The following is a 14,917-nucleotide window of genomic DNA, read 5'->3' as shown; positions in this document are numbered from 1 at the left end:
TCAGTTTTATTGCACTTTTATTTACAGAAAACACAGAAATAAAGCATTAAATGTGTTGGGCTTTTACCAAACCACCCAATCACTTTTTTTCCCTTTTTTTTTTTTCTTCTTTTGTGGGTTTTTGGCACAAAGAAATATCACAGGTGTTACCAAACAACCATGTACGAGCAGCTGATCAACTGCCCAGCCCAATAACAGGACTTAAACAAACAGACATGTTGCACCGAGATCAAAAACGAGGAGGTTGTTCCACGCTCAGCTTCCAGTCTAACCTGCTCATCAGGGGCAAGGGGAGTTACTCTGGAGGGGACACCACCATTCATAAATTATATTTATATTTACCTCTTACATTGTAAAAGTAAACAGTGCAAAAGTACAGTACCTCAGGTACCCTTCGGTTTGGAAAGCTTGAAGGTTGCTTTTATACATTTTGTGTGTTTTGTAAACATTGTTACCCGTCCACAGTTCTAGCTCTTGCTTGGAGAGACCCGATTCCTCTTGCGTCCGAAACGTGTTGAGGGGCAGCAATCACTTCCCCTGGACTCTGATTCCCACTCAAGGTTTAGTGCAAATTTTGGAGAGAAAAAGACAAGAGAGAGAAAGGAGGGGGAAACAAAACAAAAGAAAATAAGGCAACAGTTAGAAATGGTCCATATCAAAACCAGCACCCCCCGGGGCTGCCTTAGGAGAAGGGCAGGAAGTCTCTCTCCTCCACCAGGCTGATGGAGAGGTTCTTCAGCTCCTCCTCGGAGCTGGCGGTTTTGTAGCCGAGCTGCGCCAGCACCTGCTGGCAGGCGTGCTGGGTGAACGCCACGATCTCGTAGGACAGCCGGAACCGCCACTTCTCCGCTGTCGCCGCCGAGTTACGCACCGTCCCATACTTGTGTTTGGAGGAGGACCTGTCTCCTCGGGTGTTGTTCTGTATCCAGCGCTCGACGTTGCTGTCCATGGGGATGCCCAGGAAATCGTAAATCTCCTCGGTTTTTTTCATGGGGTTCCTGGCCAGGTCTTCGTACCGCACCAGCATGTACTTGCCCTTGAGCCACAGCGGCCGGTTGAGGCCGGTGGACACAGAGTTCCAGAAGTCCTCGCACACTGTGGTGAGCTGGGTCACGTCCAGGTTGTACGGCTTCCTGCCAGTGCCGTCCCAGATCCTCCACAGCCGGTAAGTGTCCCGGAAAGTCTCGCTCCGGGACGCCAGGATCCCCCGGGGGTCCCTCACCAGCTGGATGACCTTCAAGTTCAGCCGCGGGTCCTCCACCAGGGCCCGGAGGTCGCTGACCTCGGGCACCCGCACAGTTTTGATAGCCACGTGGCCGTGCTCTCTGCAGGACTCGGTGGCCAGCGTCAGGTTCAAGGTACCACACTTCTTCACGCAGTCTCCCTCCTCCAGGTGGAGATCGACGGCTCCCAGGGACTCGCAGACGGGCGGCGAGCACAGGGCCTTGCTGGCTCCCCTGCGGAAGAGGCGGTCGGTGGTGTGGTTGACAGGCTGGGGTTTGATGTAGTTCTCCAAGAAGTAGAGGTCGCAGTCGTACAGGCTCCTCAGCAGGTCTCGGCTGGCGCCCAGCATGACCCGCCTGTCCGTCGTACTCTTGCTCTGGGTCAGCTTTGGGATCAGGGTGTACTGGACGTGGTAGAGGGGCTCAAATAAATAGAAGACATCGAAGTGCTGGTTAAACAGCTGCCCGACAAATGAGGAGCCGCTGCGGGTGGTGGCAAGGATGAGGACGTGCGTCTTCCTGGAGAGGTTATACGCAAAAGTGGGGCTCTCGTCGCACAGCCTGTCGGCCGCATCGGTGTCCTGGCTCAGGCTGCAGTTCACAGGGTTGGGGATGGGGCAGCTGTGGAAGGACTTGGCGGTGAAGGTCCGGATTGCTGTGTACTGGATCGCTATGGATGCCAAGGCTAGTAGGAGGACAGCCTTCCAGGAACATTGCATGGCTGGTCACCTTCATGGAGCTTCTTCACAGGTTGTCTTGGTGTCTGCAACCCAACAGAGAATTCACAGGTTGAGCGAGGACTGACAAGGAGGACCCAATTGTCCTACTGCTGTGTGCAGCAGCAAACGCCCTCCCACAGTGCATGGACATCACCCATAACCACACGGACCCCAGTCACGCACTGCAGAGCCCCATTTCAGAAGAGAGGAGGACCAGCCAGAGGCTAGCAAGCCAGAGGAGGCGCATCCAGCCAGGACTTCAGCCCCAGGGACCGCTTCTTTCTGGGCTGGGGGTGTAGGCAAATCCTGTGCCCCACAGCTCACCCCATGCCCTGCAGCCCAGGCAGGGGGCTGTTAGAGCCTGGTGGCCACACCGTCTATGTGCCTCCAACCAGCTGCTGCAAACCCTCCTCCCCAGCTGCACTGTGACTCACTTGTCACCCCATCTGCCAGTGCCTTCAACACCCAGTGCAGGGAGAGGGCAGGGGATGGTGCCAAGCACCGCCTGGAGAGGCTCGTCTCCATCCTTTCTGCCAGCTGGCAGGACAAGGCATGGCCCATCCAGGCCAACAACCTCCTGCTTGGGAGAGCCATTACTGCTCTCCTGGAGCTGCAAACATTTTTGCTTAGAGGTCCACCAGCCTGGCCAGCTCAGTCAGTCATCCTCTGGGAACAAGCAGCAGCCTGAGCTCTGCAGCTGGAGCCAGTGCTGTCCTAGCTGCCAGCCTCGTGTGCCCCCAGCACTGAGCTCGTGGTGCTGGCCAGATCCTGCTCAGCTCTGGGATCCAGCCCCCCCTGCTATTCTGAGCACCAGCAGCAATATTACAAAGGAGGAGGCATGAGAAACTGCACCCCATCCATCCTCTCTTGGCAACTGCGCAGCAGCAGGAGCCCTGGGCAGTAGAGATGGGTGCAGGCAAGACTGGGGCTGTAGTTGCACAGGCCAACTTTGGTCTAGTGGTGCTAACCCTTGTCTTTCTGCTGCCTGCTCATGGGTGAGGGTAGCAGAAGCTAAGCAGGATGCTTGGATGGGGTGCTCAGGTACGACCAGGTGAGGAGCACCCCTGCCATGCCTGGGGAGCTGTAGCATTGCTGGGAGGGGATGTAACCATGGTGGTGCTTCAACATTCCCCCCCTGTTCACTAACCAAGTCACGTTCACAGACTGCTCTGGTGCTCTCCAACGCACAGGGCTTCACGTCCACATGCCATCGGTCCCCAAGGCCAGTGGGACTGGAGGGCAGGAGACAGCAACTCATCCCAGAAACCCCAAACAAGCCAAAACCCCTGTGCAGGGGAGACACTCCAGTATTAGCAACAGCTTTGAGGCTCCCTTGCACCCACCTTCCCTTGCCGATCTGTCTTCCATTTCCCCTTCCCAGTGTGGTGCGTTGACCTGTGCGTGTGCCTCCGCAGCCACCTGCCCACCTTCCTCAGGCAAAACCAAGGGGACAGACCCAAAAAGCTCCCCTCCTCACTCAGCAGAGCCATTCCCACAGCATCATCGTCACCATTGCTTCCTCTTCCCCTCTCCTCTCGTGCTCCCTGTGTGTCCCCAGGGAGAGCACCGAACCGCCCCCAAGCTGGTGGTGAGCTCCTGGTCCCCTGCTTGCCCCTGCCATGCTGGTCCCTGCAGGTGGGACTATCGGAGCCACTGCTGTTGCTGCTTGGCCAAGGTCTCCAAGGGAGGCCGATGGGCCAGCAATGGATTTCAGCAAGCAAGGCCTGTGCAAGCCCAGAGCACGCTGCAGTCCCTGATGGGCTTGGGACGGTGCAACGCTCCTGCTGGGTGTTCCCTGCAGAGCCCGTGGCAGCTGGCACGGCGTGTTGTTCCCATCTCGTCAACATGGCCCGCTCCCCAGAGAGACCCTGGCACCCAGCGAGTGATGCCAAGAGGGCTGCTCAGACCTGCGCGTGAGTTTAAAACCTCCTTCCTTTCTTATTTTTTTTTCAATCATTATTTTTATTATTTACCAGTTTCCTCAGCTGCTCGGTGCAGGCAGGAGGCTGTGGGAGCCACCAACTGCAGAGACCTCTTGCCAGGAGCGGGGTTTTCTGCACCCCACAATTCAGAGCAGGACCCTAGCACAGGGGCTCCCGCACAGCTGCTGCAGGCCACCCCCAGCCAGCCATCACCATGTCTGGGCACTAAGAGCCACGATTTAGACCCAAAATGATGCTTTGAATAATGGGCTGCTTTCTCCTGGGCTGCTGCCTGCCGGGGACGTGGCTGGGAGAGGAGTCACAGACACTTGGCTACTGCTGCTCTTGGTCTGGGGTTACCCACTCTGCAGAGGGGAGACCTGGCCCCAGTGTCCACACGGGCTACTCCATCCCTTGGGTAAAGTGGTTTTCCAGATCTGCTAAGTCAGGGCGGGACAGGAGGGTCCCTGCTGGCACCTCCTGCCCAGGTGGTTCCAGTACACTGCCTGGGTGGAAGCTGCAGTGGGAACGCTTTCCTGCTCTCTAGTGATGGCCAGCCACACTGCATCCTTCACAGACAACCTCAACTTCTACTCCTTGCTGCACTGCTGATGGATGCTGGAGCAGATCTGACTCGGATTGTCCTGGGCTATGTCAGAAACCAGCTGCTGGCTCCCCTGTGATCAGAGCCCAGGTGCCTCCTTGGTCCCAATTCCTGCCAGATTGCCGGCTGCGAGCATTTCAGGTTCTCCACCCACCCAGACCTAATCCCCTTTGCAATGCACCAAGCTGAGGAGGGGAAGAAACGGGGTGTTGATTCACCTCCTTGGCAAAGTAGGTGAAAAACTACAGCCTAGCTTCGGCCTCAGCTGCCCCTCGTCACCCTTTGTGCGTGCCCTGCCCATCTGCTGAGCCACAGCCAGGGAGGGGCAGGTTCTGGGAGAAGGCTTCCCTCCCTGATGTCTCATCTGTGGCCTTTAAAGCCAGCCAGAGCCTCCTCTCAGACCCCACCAGCTCTCCCACCTCCTCCCATCGCTGCCTGTCCCCCAGGGGACACGGTTCCTGCTCAGCCCAGCCCTGGGCTCGAGGCAGCAGCGACTGGTGGCTGGGTGCTCTCGGGGGGCTCCTGGGGCAGCGCACGGCACCCGGGGGGCCGCCGGCACGGCTGAGGATCGCTTCCACTCACGCTCCCCCTTGCTCATCTGTTGGACGCAGCCAGGCTGGTGTGAAACACCTGCTGAGGAGGAGCCGCACGTGGCTCCGCACGTGGCTCCGCACGGCTCGGAGCAGGCTGGCTGAGCGGTGACTGCAGCAGACACGCTGCTGGAGGATGTCTCCTACGCATACGTGCAGCAGCATAGCTGCTTGCTCTCCCATCCCTGCCCGAGGAGACCTTCTTAAATTGGCCTGCTCCTCTTCAGGCACCAGTACTGGGGCCAGCAGTCCAGACCAGCAGCTGCTGGAGCGAGGGCCATGCCCATGTGGGGCTGTGAGTGTCCTGTGTGAGGCATGTACTGTTTTGGCTACTCAGCCCTAGACCATGGGATGCTGTGACCATGGGAGTCATCCAAAATGCTGGCCTCGCAGATGTTTCAATGCTATAAAGTGTTCCCAGAGATGAAACCTCCCTCTGCTCCGTCTCTAGCGCTGCTCCACCAAAGACGATGAGAAAATGCAGCTCGAGGGCGGGAGCTGAGTCTGGTAGGTCCCTCCAGGCAGCTGGGGCTACGAGATGGGGTGGGGGGAAAAAAAATCACTGGTACCTTCCAGCCACTGGTACGGCTGGCACTGCAAGGGGCCTGTGAGAAGGCATGTGGGCTCTTTTTTTGTGCTGTGCTGGGATCACCACTGCCCCTTCCCCGACCCTAACCCTCCTCCGGTCACGGCATGCCACACTGCACTCCACTGCTTTGCCCGCATCTCCGTCCGGCTGCCTGCATCAGGGCCGGGCTGTCCACGAGGGATGCACGGCATCCGGCAACCGGCTCCGAGCTCTGCAGGAGGCCAGCCAGTGCCTGGCACGGGGACAGGAGCCTTTCCTCTCCCCTGCCCCGCTTCCCGCAGCCTTGAGCCCAGAGGAAGGGACAGGATGGGCACAGGCAGTGCAGCCTCCCTCACCCTGCACACCCATGAAACAGCAGCGAGTGCATAATCGCCTGCCTTCCTCCCCTGTCTCCCAGCGCCGCTCCAGGGAGGACAAGCAGGCGAGAAGCCAGCAAGACAGTCCAGGAGCACCGGGGAGATGGGAGGCCATGAATTAAGTTGAATGGCATCCGTGAGTCACCGGCGCGGTGAGCAGCGAGCGCGGCCAGCCAGCCGCAGCGCAGCAGAGGCCCAGGAGGAGATGCTGAGCAGTGGAGTCCTGCTTCAGGGACGGTCTTCCCAGGTTTGATGGGAATGACCTGCTTTCAGAGCCATGCAGCTTGACCGCGGCGCCGGAGGCTGTGCTGGCAGCTGAGCTCAGGCTGGACTCGGCGGGGCTGCTGCAGGGATTGGTGCGACTCACACGTCTTCTCCCTTCCAAAAGCTGCCAGGTGCTACGTGGGGCAGTGCCCCAGACTTGTCAAAGCTTGCTCTCGTGGGGGGCTCCCACAGCATCTCAAGGAGCGCGGCTGCCCTGCCTCCTGCCCCAAGCCTTCCTTGCAGGTTCCCTTGCTGCTCCCTGGAGGTGGCCGTGTTTTGGCAACTCAGGGGCGATGGCAGCTTTAGGCAGGGAGACCTTGCAGTAACTGATACTGGCACTGCTGTGTTTCCAAGGCGCTCTCACGGGGCAGTCAAAAAAACCCTGCTCTTTTCAGATGACTTCCAGGCTGTCCTGCTCTCTCGACAGCTCCCCAGAAGTTGTGCCCTCAGCCCGGCTGGGCTCATCCTGGGCTCCCTCACCACTGCCAGGGAAAGCCCTCTGTGCTTCCCCGCAGCAGGGAGGAAGGGAAAAGGGAGCGGAAGAAGGTGCGAGGGTCTGTGCAAAGTGGGTGCCTGCTCCAGCCCTGGCACAAGCTGATGTGCTGGAGGAATGCCTGTGCCCCACAAGCCCTCCCTGGGGTCTGCCCCGTCCCGGTCCAGCTACCAGCACCCTCTACCCCCCAAAACTGATTCCCACCAGCAAGGCTGTTTCCATAGAAACGGCAGAGTGACTCAGGACTTTGGGACCAGCTGGAAAATACAACTGTGAGCAGCGAACGCCCGGGGAGGTGCCGGGGTCTCAGTGTGAGGGTGGATGAGCGTAGGGACTGGGCAGGATGGGCTGCCCACCTGCCTGCACGCTTCAGCACGCAGAGGGGCACACGGGCGCACCCCACACAAGGCAAAGCCCACGCCAGGAGTTGTAAGGCAAAACCCCTCTCCTGACACAAGTGCGACTGCAGCACTTGGAGAGGGCATCGCTGCAGCATGCTCACCAGGGGACACATCCCAAAGCGTGCCTCATCGCGGACAACTCTTCATCCCCCCCGAGGAAGGAGACCCACACATGCATAATCACCCACAGAGTTCGCAGCACCAACTTCAGCAGCCGCTCAGCCCCACACCCCTGTACCCTGCCCAGCAAGCAACACCCCTGGGTGCCCTGCCCAGGGCAGAGCAGCTTGTTGGAGGGCTGGTCAGGAAGGGGGGAGCTGCAGCCAGCACCCCGCAGTGCCTCCCTGCCCAGACAGCCTGGCTCCTGCGGCCCCGCTCCCCCCCACCCCACCGCCCAGGCAGGCAAATTAAGTCACAGGGTTGCAAAACAACTCCCGGCCAGGGACGCACTGGCACGGGCCCTGCCACTTCCCGGCGTCCTCCCGCTGAGTAAAGAGTCTATCTCGTAAAACAACATGTTGTGGCCACTGAGGAGGGGAAGACGGGCCCCTGACAGGGTTTAACGACGAGCATCCCACTCGGTCACAGTGGCTTAGTCATGCTGGTGGCTCTGCGAATCCAGGCAGGCGCTGAGCACGCCTGTGGCCCAGCCACCCTGGGCACGGGCACGCTGCACCCCACTGCTCCCCAGGGGAAAGGGGGGCCTCTGAGAAAAGTGGTGCGGAGCAGCCCCCCTTCCCCTTCACCACAGGCACTACCCGATTTTGGGTACTACAACAGACGTGTGAGCAGGGCTGGTCTGTCCTCAAGCCTCCACCCCAGCAAGGCCCACCAACACGAGATCCTGATGGGGTAGGAGTTAGCCTTCAGCCTCACCTCCTCTTCAGCCGTACAGCACTAGAGCTTCCCTACAGTCACAGCTTTGAATGCCAGCTGGGGACTCACGCCCTGCCACCTTCCTCGGGCGAGCACCGCACCGTATGCCGAGCAGAGGTGCTTTGTGCCCGTACGGACCCGGACTCGCTCTGCTCTTGTGTGCATCACCTCCTGGGGAACTCTTCTAATGATAAGGCACAGGACCCCAGTGCTCAAAGCCACTCCTGGCATGCCCCACGCTCCCCTGTCTTTGCCCATCCCCTCTGCATTTCAGAGAGACCGAGAGATCCTTTGCCACCATACGATTACTGCCCACTTTGACCAGCACTTAAGTCGTTACAGAGCTGTCAATGGGGATTTCAGTTTTTCCCTACCGGCACTCAGCGTACACATTTTGAGTTAATTAATCACTATCAAGTAATGCCAACCCCAGCCAGTCCCAGAGTTTTCTTATCACAACATCCACCTGTGCCTGTTTATCCCTCATCTGCTGAACCGCATCTGTTTCTTCCCAAGTATGCGAACGCCTGGGTAAACCCGGTACAATTTTTTTTGTGCTCTCCACCTTCCCCTGAGCCATCCACCAGCCTGTTTGTGCACGCTCTCTCCCTCCCGGAGCGCTCCCCTGGCAGGAGCTGGAAGGCTCTTCTGCGATGAACGCGCTCATTCACCACCTCGAAACGGTCTCTTTGCAACGTACCCAACATACAGCCGTGTCAGGAGCCCGAACCTTGAACCGCACAGAATCCCTGTAGGACTCCTCCATACCACGGTGTGCTTCAACCCTGCTCTGCGAGGTCTCCTCGCCAACCCGCGTCCTCACGGCGGGTTTGTCAGACCACTTTAAGGTCTGACAGCAAATGCTGGGGCATTTGCTCAGCCGGCTGGCGCGGCTCACACGACCGGGCACGGCATCTGGCCTCCCCGGTGCCACCGGGGACTTACTCACTTGTTCCAGGCGGCAGCTCCTCACCCAACGACAGCCCAAGTTTCGCCGCAGCTCGTTTCCCCCCGCCGGGTCTCGGGGGCCAGCGCTGCCGCGCCCCCCGCTAAGGCAGCCCCGGGCGGCGGCTGGCCGGGCGCTCGCAGCCCGGGACGGGGTCCCGCCGCAGCCGGCGCCGGGGACCAGCGGGGAAAAGTCCCTCCCGCCGCTGCGGGTGCCGTCTCGCTGCCCTGGAAAGTTGGTGGCGCGGAAGGGGTTACGGGAGAGCCCCGGTCCGCCGCCCCCCGGGCACCCCCGCCGATCCGCGCCGTCCCCCACACACCCCCGCTCCCCGGGCGCCCCTTACCTGGCGGAGCGCCGCGGCGGGTTCCCCCCCGCATCCCCGGCGGGCCCCGCCGCGGCTCTTGGGGCGGGGGACGCCGAGCCCGGCCCGGCCCGGGGGCTGCTGGCGGCGGAGCTCAGCGGGCCGCGCCGCGGGGGCTCATCCCTGGCGGGGGCTCATCCCTGCCGGCGGCCGCGCGCAGCCTGCCCTGCCCTGCCCTGCCTGCCCTGCCCGCGCGGGCAGCCGCCGCGCGGGGCCGCCTCTCCACGCCCCTCCGCTCCGCGCCGCGCCGGCGGCGACAGGAGGGCGGGCAGGGGAGGGGGCTGCACCCGCTCTCCCCTCCCTCCTCCGGACCGCCCGGCAGCGCGCAGCGGCACAGGCAGCGCAGCGGCACAGGCAGAGCCTCCGCACCGCCCCGCGCTGCCGCTGCCCCCGCCCCGCGCTGCCCGCACCGCTCCGCGCCGCCCCGCGCTGCCCGCCTCGCCCCAGCCCGGCCGCCGGGCTCCCTGGCTTTGCCGGGCAGGAAACTCTTCGTTTCCTTCCCCCCCCCCCCGCCCCCGAGGCTGCCCGGCCGGAGCGGGCAGAGCCCCTCCTGTCGCGGGGGAGACGTGTGGCCCCGACGCTGGGTGTTGGCAGGGGGCACGGGGAGCCCTGGGGACCGGGTCAGGCCACCCTGCAGATGGGGGCTGGATGCGGGGCGGCGGGTGACTCCCACCCTCCCCACGCCCCAGTGCTGGGGCTCAAGCAGCGCCCCCCCCCGCCCCAGGCCCAGCCGGGTTTGGTAGCGATGGCGGTGTGCATTTATTCCTTCGTTTTCTGGTGGCCTTTGCTCATCAGAAAAAAATACTGTCGTGGGGACTGGTTCACCAGCGCCAGGAATCCTCCCTGCGCTGCCACGGCCAGGGCTCACCGCCACGGGCGGGAACCAAAACCATCCTCGGCAGTGCAGGAATACTGACAGGTGAGGTGGGGAGGTGCTGTCCCAGCCACCTGGGAAGGTGGGATGGGGCAGAGGAAATTAAACACAGGGCACTGTCAGGGCTGTTGAGGTGGCTGCGGTCTGGTGGTCATGATTCTCCCAGTTTCTGTTTGACCCCTCAAAATGGGTCGGACATTTACTTTTGGCAACTTTGAATGTTTCCCTTTTGTCAGGCACTTGCCAACTAAGCTGCGTTTTTAGCACTGTAACTGCACCTCTGCTGAAATGGCAGCCGCCAATGAGAGCCAGCTTATGATTCTGGAGATGCTACAATGGATATTCATTTTTATATCCCCATTTTACTTTGTGCATGTTTGGTGCTGCCTGGGCATTATAAGAAATCACAGCAGCTTTCTTCTTACGGTCATGCGAGCAACACCCAGCGCCTGAAAACCCCCTGAGCTCTGCAAGGAGCTGCCTGCCCAGCTCAGGGATTTCCAAATCTTCACCTCTGACTCTAGGATTTGCAAAGAGTAATTGCAGGGTCACGGTACCAGCATGTCAATCAGCAGCTTGGAACAACTTCGCTCAGCAGTGAGCGGGCTACAAGAAACAGCGGAGCCCAGATCCTTGTGCTGCAATTATGTCGAGAGAAAAAAATAAATCCCTGGGAACGCTGGCCTCGCCTCCGCTCTCAGAGGCCTGCCAGGCTGCGACAGCAAGTTCAGGGCTATGAGGTTGCCTTTAAATCGCGCGAAGCACAACAGCAGAGTTGTCACGTTTGATGTTCAGTGTTTTGGACTTGCATTTGCTGTTTTAGGAGTACCCAGATCTTGTGTGTCCAAAAATACTGGTATTTCTCAAGTCTTTTACAATATCCTGACAGCCCAAGCCCCCTTAATCTAATTTTAGAAAACTTTGTAGGGATTTTATATTTATAAACAGTTAGTGCTTAACTATTATTTCCCTCACCATAGCAACAGCTCCCCATCGTAGCATTCGGTATACAGTGCTATTGCATTGGTGTGTCCCCGTTTTGAGTGAGAAAGCCCTGAAGCCACTCTCTTGTGCTCATTTTCCTATGCCTTGCAAAGGACAAGGACCAAGGCTCCTGCCTGTCCTCACTCTCTTCCCGCAGCTAGGGAAGAGCCGTACCGCCAGCTGCTGCTGGAAACACACCGGTGACCCTGGGGTTTCCGTCACCAGTGTTCCTCAGGTGATGCACCTGCTCAGGCCATCCCCTTCCACAGACACGAGCTGCTGATTCATCTGCCGTGGTATAGCTGACCTCATACCTACGGACCCGCAGGACCTCCGCAATAGTCATGAGTGCCACCCGCACACGGCACACAGGCCGTCGGCAGCTCCGGTGCCTTTGGCAGCTCCGGTGCCTGTGATGTGCGCCTGATGTACGCTCGCGCTTGCTCGGCACCTCCAGGGAGCGGCGGGGAGGAGCTGGGAGGGGGCATCCAGCTGGCCTGTGGCCACGGCTGTGCTCTACTCCCGCTGGGGGCCAAGGCGCTGGAAGTGCAGGAATGGCAGGACTGCAAGGAGTTTGGCCAAGCGGGGCATAAACCGGGCCAGGGACCAGTGCCAGAAGGAAATCAAGGGGCTCACAGCAGGAATATGAGACCAGACTGGTACCTGCGTGCTTCCCAGTCTTTCTAAAGAGTAAGGATTTGCTCTCCTCTTAGACACCAGCCCAGAAACAGTCTGGGCACTGAGACAACTCCAAAGTCCATCTGCGAAAATCTAGGGTGCCCCCCAACTTGGAGCAATCCCGGATCTACTTGAACATGTACCTCCAGGTGTTGGGAGTTGTTCCACCGCCTGTGGGACTGGCATGGGTGCCCGGAGAACTTCCAAACACCAGAGATGTGCATTGAGTGTCTATGCAACGCCTGGGCTTAAAATGGTGACGTCGAACCCAGGGCAATCAAGGTAATGTGGCCATAGAGGCTGTCTCATACGAAGAAAAGAAATGTGAGAGAATGATGCAAAAAACGAGGAATAAAAGCAAGGTCGAAGGACAAACAGATTTTAAAAAAAGCAGGGTTAAAGGATGAACAGATGCTTCTGGTAGTTTCAGCTGGGCATGATCACATTTTCCAATGCTCCCTGGTATTTTAAGCATTAATCTAGAGAGATGCTGTTGGTTTGAAAGTTTACATATTATAGCTCTGTATCTCTGACTGGTGAGTATTAAAATATTAATTAGACTCCATGGTGTGTGTTTGTGGTCAGTTTGCCTTTCAGAGGGAAGGACTGCTGTGGCTGTACCTCACCCCCATCAAGAAAATTTGCCTGTGTTTAAAAGGCATTGCTTTTTCCCTGCGTGGCTCTAGGCGGGAGAGCAGAGAGGCTGCTGGTGACTTGGAGAGTCAAAAAAGCTCACCCTTTAAAATTTTCATCTGAGCCCAAATGCAGTTTGAAAGCATCCAATTTCCATGCTCTCCAGCAACAGATTTCTGCGAAGGCTTTGTATTTTCTCCTTTTGAGTTACGGTTCAAAAAATCTACCTTAACAACGTAATCTGCTTGGGAATATATGTAATAAAATACCAATGTGGCTGTTAAGGTGATATGAAGGTTACTGTTCTAATCACTCAAAATGCAGGCGGGGACAAAGTTACGATTCTCACAGTAATCTGGCCACGTTATATCTCCCGTACATCTTGTGAAATGCCATTAACATAAAGAGCAATGTATTAAGGCACATAAATTTAAAGGCAGACTAATAGAAAAATACTATTTGTGAGCTTAAGCAGGCATTTTGGGAGCCTGTGTCAGATCGTACTGTAGCATTTCTAAACCCACCTGCACGCTACGTTCTTTCTGCCGGAGGAGAGGAGGCTCTCCCTGGGCTGCAGCGCCGGTGTGCCGCTCCGGCAGGCTCCCGGTGGTGATGGAGGTCCCCTCCCCGCCTGGCCAAGACTTTCTGTGCTGCAAAGAAGCACCGCTCAGGGCCGAGATGGTGAAAACTTTGCGGCTGCCCTGCGGGCCAAGTATGCGCAGAGGATCGCGAGGTATGTCGCAGAGAAAGAGCTGCTGTTTCGCTCGCTGGTGGCTGCTCGGCAGCAGCGTGGCTACGGCGGGGGCATTGCAGCACGATGGGAGCAGCGGGACGGCTGTGCTGAAGCGGGGGCTGCTGCCACCTCTCCCCCTGCTCCGTGGCTCCCTTTGCAGGGTTGCGGGGTGCAAGCTTCCCCGTGAGGAGTTTCTAAAGTCTGCTGGAGCCCGATGGTGCACGGAGCCAGAGGGGTTACCCAAATCATTCCTTAGCCCCGTAGGAGTGCCAGCCAAGGTTTCTCACAGAGTCATTTTTGGATACCTTGATCTTAAGCGACAGAGTCTGGAATATTTTGGGGACATTTGACTTTCAGAAAATGTCCTTTCTCATTGGCCTTCACGTAGAAGCTTTAACAAAAGACTTCAGACTTGACATCCTTCTGTAGTTCCGAAGTGGTGATAAACAGCTCATGCTATAATCCCTTCTCTTGAGGAGCTTATAAACTCCGTGTGTACAGGACTGGTGATGTAGCCAAGGATGTGTTTATTTACCCCAGCCTTTCACTCCCCCTTTCTTTTGGTTTTTCCTTCCAAAGAGCCATGAGGAGTCAATATAAGCCATAAGGTAAAGGAAATTAGTAAGAGCAAAAGTAACCATCTCGATACTATGTTGCTCCTTTGATATGGTACACCATCATGGCTACAGAGCAGTTTTAAACTACTGGAGGGAGAAGGGATGTTCTCCTCCTCTACACAAAACCAAACACGATCAACTAGCCATTTGTAAAATCCCAGATTTTAAGGGCCAAAAGAGTTGTGGCCGTTTAGCCTTGCCCCTGTGGGCAACAGGCTACTGCCTTGTGCCCAATAATTCCTGCATCAGAGCCGTCGGTGGGGAGCAGGAGAGATGCCATCGCTGCTGTGGCTGAGCTGTTCCAGAGCTCGGTGCGCCTGACGGTGAAACGTGCCCCTTATTTCTAGTCTGGAGGTGTCGAGTTTTGGCTTCCAGCCACTGGATTGCATTATGCCTTTGCCTGTTAAAGAGCTATCTACTATCTGAACTGTTTCTCCTGTGTAGGTATTAATAAATCATGATCAAGGCACCTCTTAACCTTCTCTCTGAGAAGTTAAATAGACCAAACTTCTTTATCTCTCACGATGAAGCAGGGGTTTCTGGGCTTTTCATCATTCTTGCCGGTCTCTCCAGCCCAATGTCCTTTTGGAAACACGGACGCCACAAGTGCAGAGAGCATCCTGGATCTGACCGTGGGAGCAGTGGTGCTGACCCATCTCAGCTAAGGATCCTACCTTGGCTTGGCACACTTACTTAGCCCACCATGATGCCCACACGCTTGTCACCAACCTGGGCTGATGGCCCTCTTAGCATCCCGTCTTACTCCCGAGAAACTTCCCAGGAAAAGGTTGAACCTTACGAGCTCCTAGGGTCTGCATTACTCCTAGCATAGAAAACAACGCAAGTAGGATGCAGCGCAGTTCTCCCTTGGCCTCACTGCTCAGCCCCCAGCCATGTTCATCCCCCCCGAGGCTTGTCTCCACCTCCCTTGAGGTGAGGTCAACAGGACAATCATCTGCTGATGGAGTGCCAAAGCTGAATTGGACTTTCACATATCACTGTTGGGGTTTTTTTCTACTCTAAAAGGGTACGTCAGTCTTCGCAGTGTTAAACA

General features: G+C 57.8%; 1 protein-coding gene across 2 annotated transcripts; it reads right to left on the bottom strand.

The window, feature by feature from the left end:
- On the bottom strand, positions 1-9,780 carry CHST1 (carbohydrate sulfotransferase 1). Of its 2 annotated transcripts, none has more exons than XM_054828728.1 (2): positions 9,327-9,780; positions 1-1,986 (listed from the first exon to the last, which is right to left on the bottom strand). In XM_054828728.1, the coding sequence occupies exon 2, from the start codon at positions 1,940-1,942 to the stop codon at positions 683-685; it is 1,260 nt and encodes a 419-aa protein (XP_054684703.1). In that variant the 5' UTR covers positions 1,943-1,986; positions 9,327-9,780; the 3' UTR covers positions 1-682. The 2 variants fall into 2 exon arrangements, with proteins under 2 accessions (XP_054684703.1, XP_054684704.1); XM_054828729.1 differs by lacking the exon at positions 9,327-9,780 and adding an exon at positions 8,987-9,233.
- Between the last annotated feature and the right edge of the window lie 5,137 nt (positions 9,781-14,917).

This window comes from Grus americana, chromosome 5, assembly GCF_028858705.1.
Source record: "Grus americana isolate bGruAme1 chromosome 5, bGruAme1.mat, whole genome shotgun sequence".
Classification (NCBI taxonomy): Eukaryota; Metazoa; Chordata; class Aves; order Gruiformes; family Gruidae; genus Grus; species Grus americana.
Note: the sequence above shows the minus strand (reverse complement) of the source record. Positions and strands in the feature narration are given on the sequence as shown.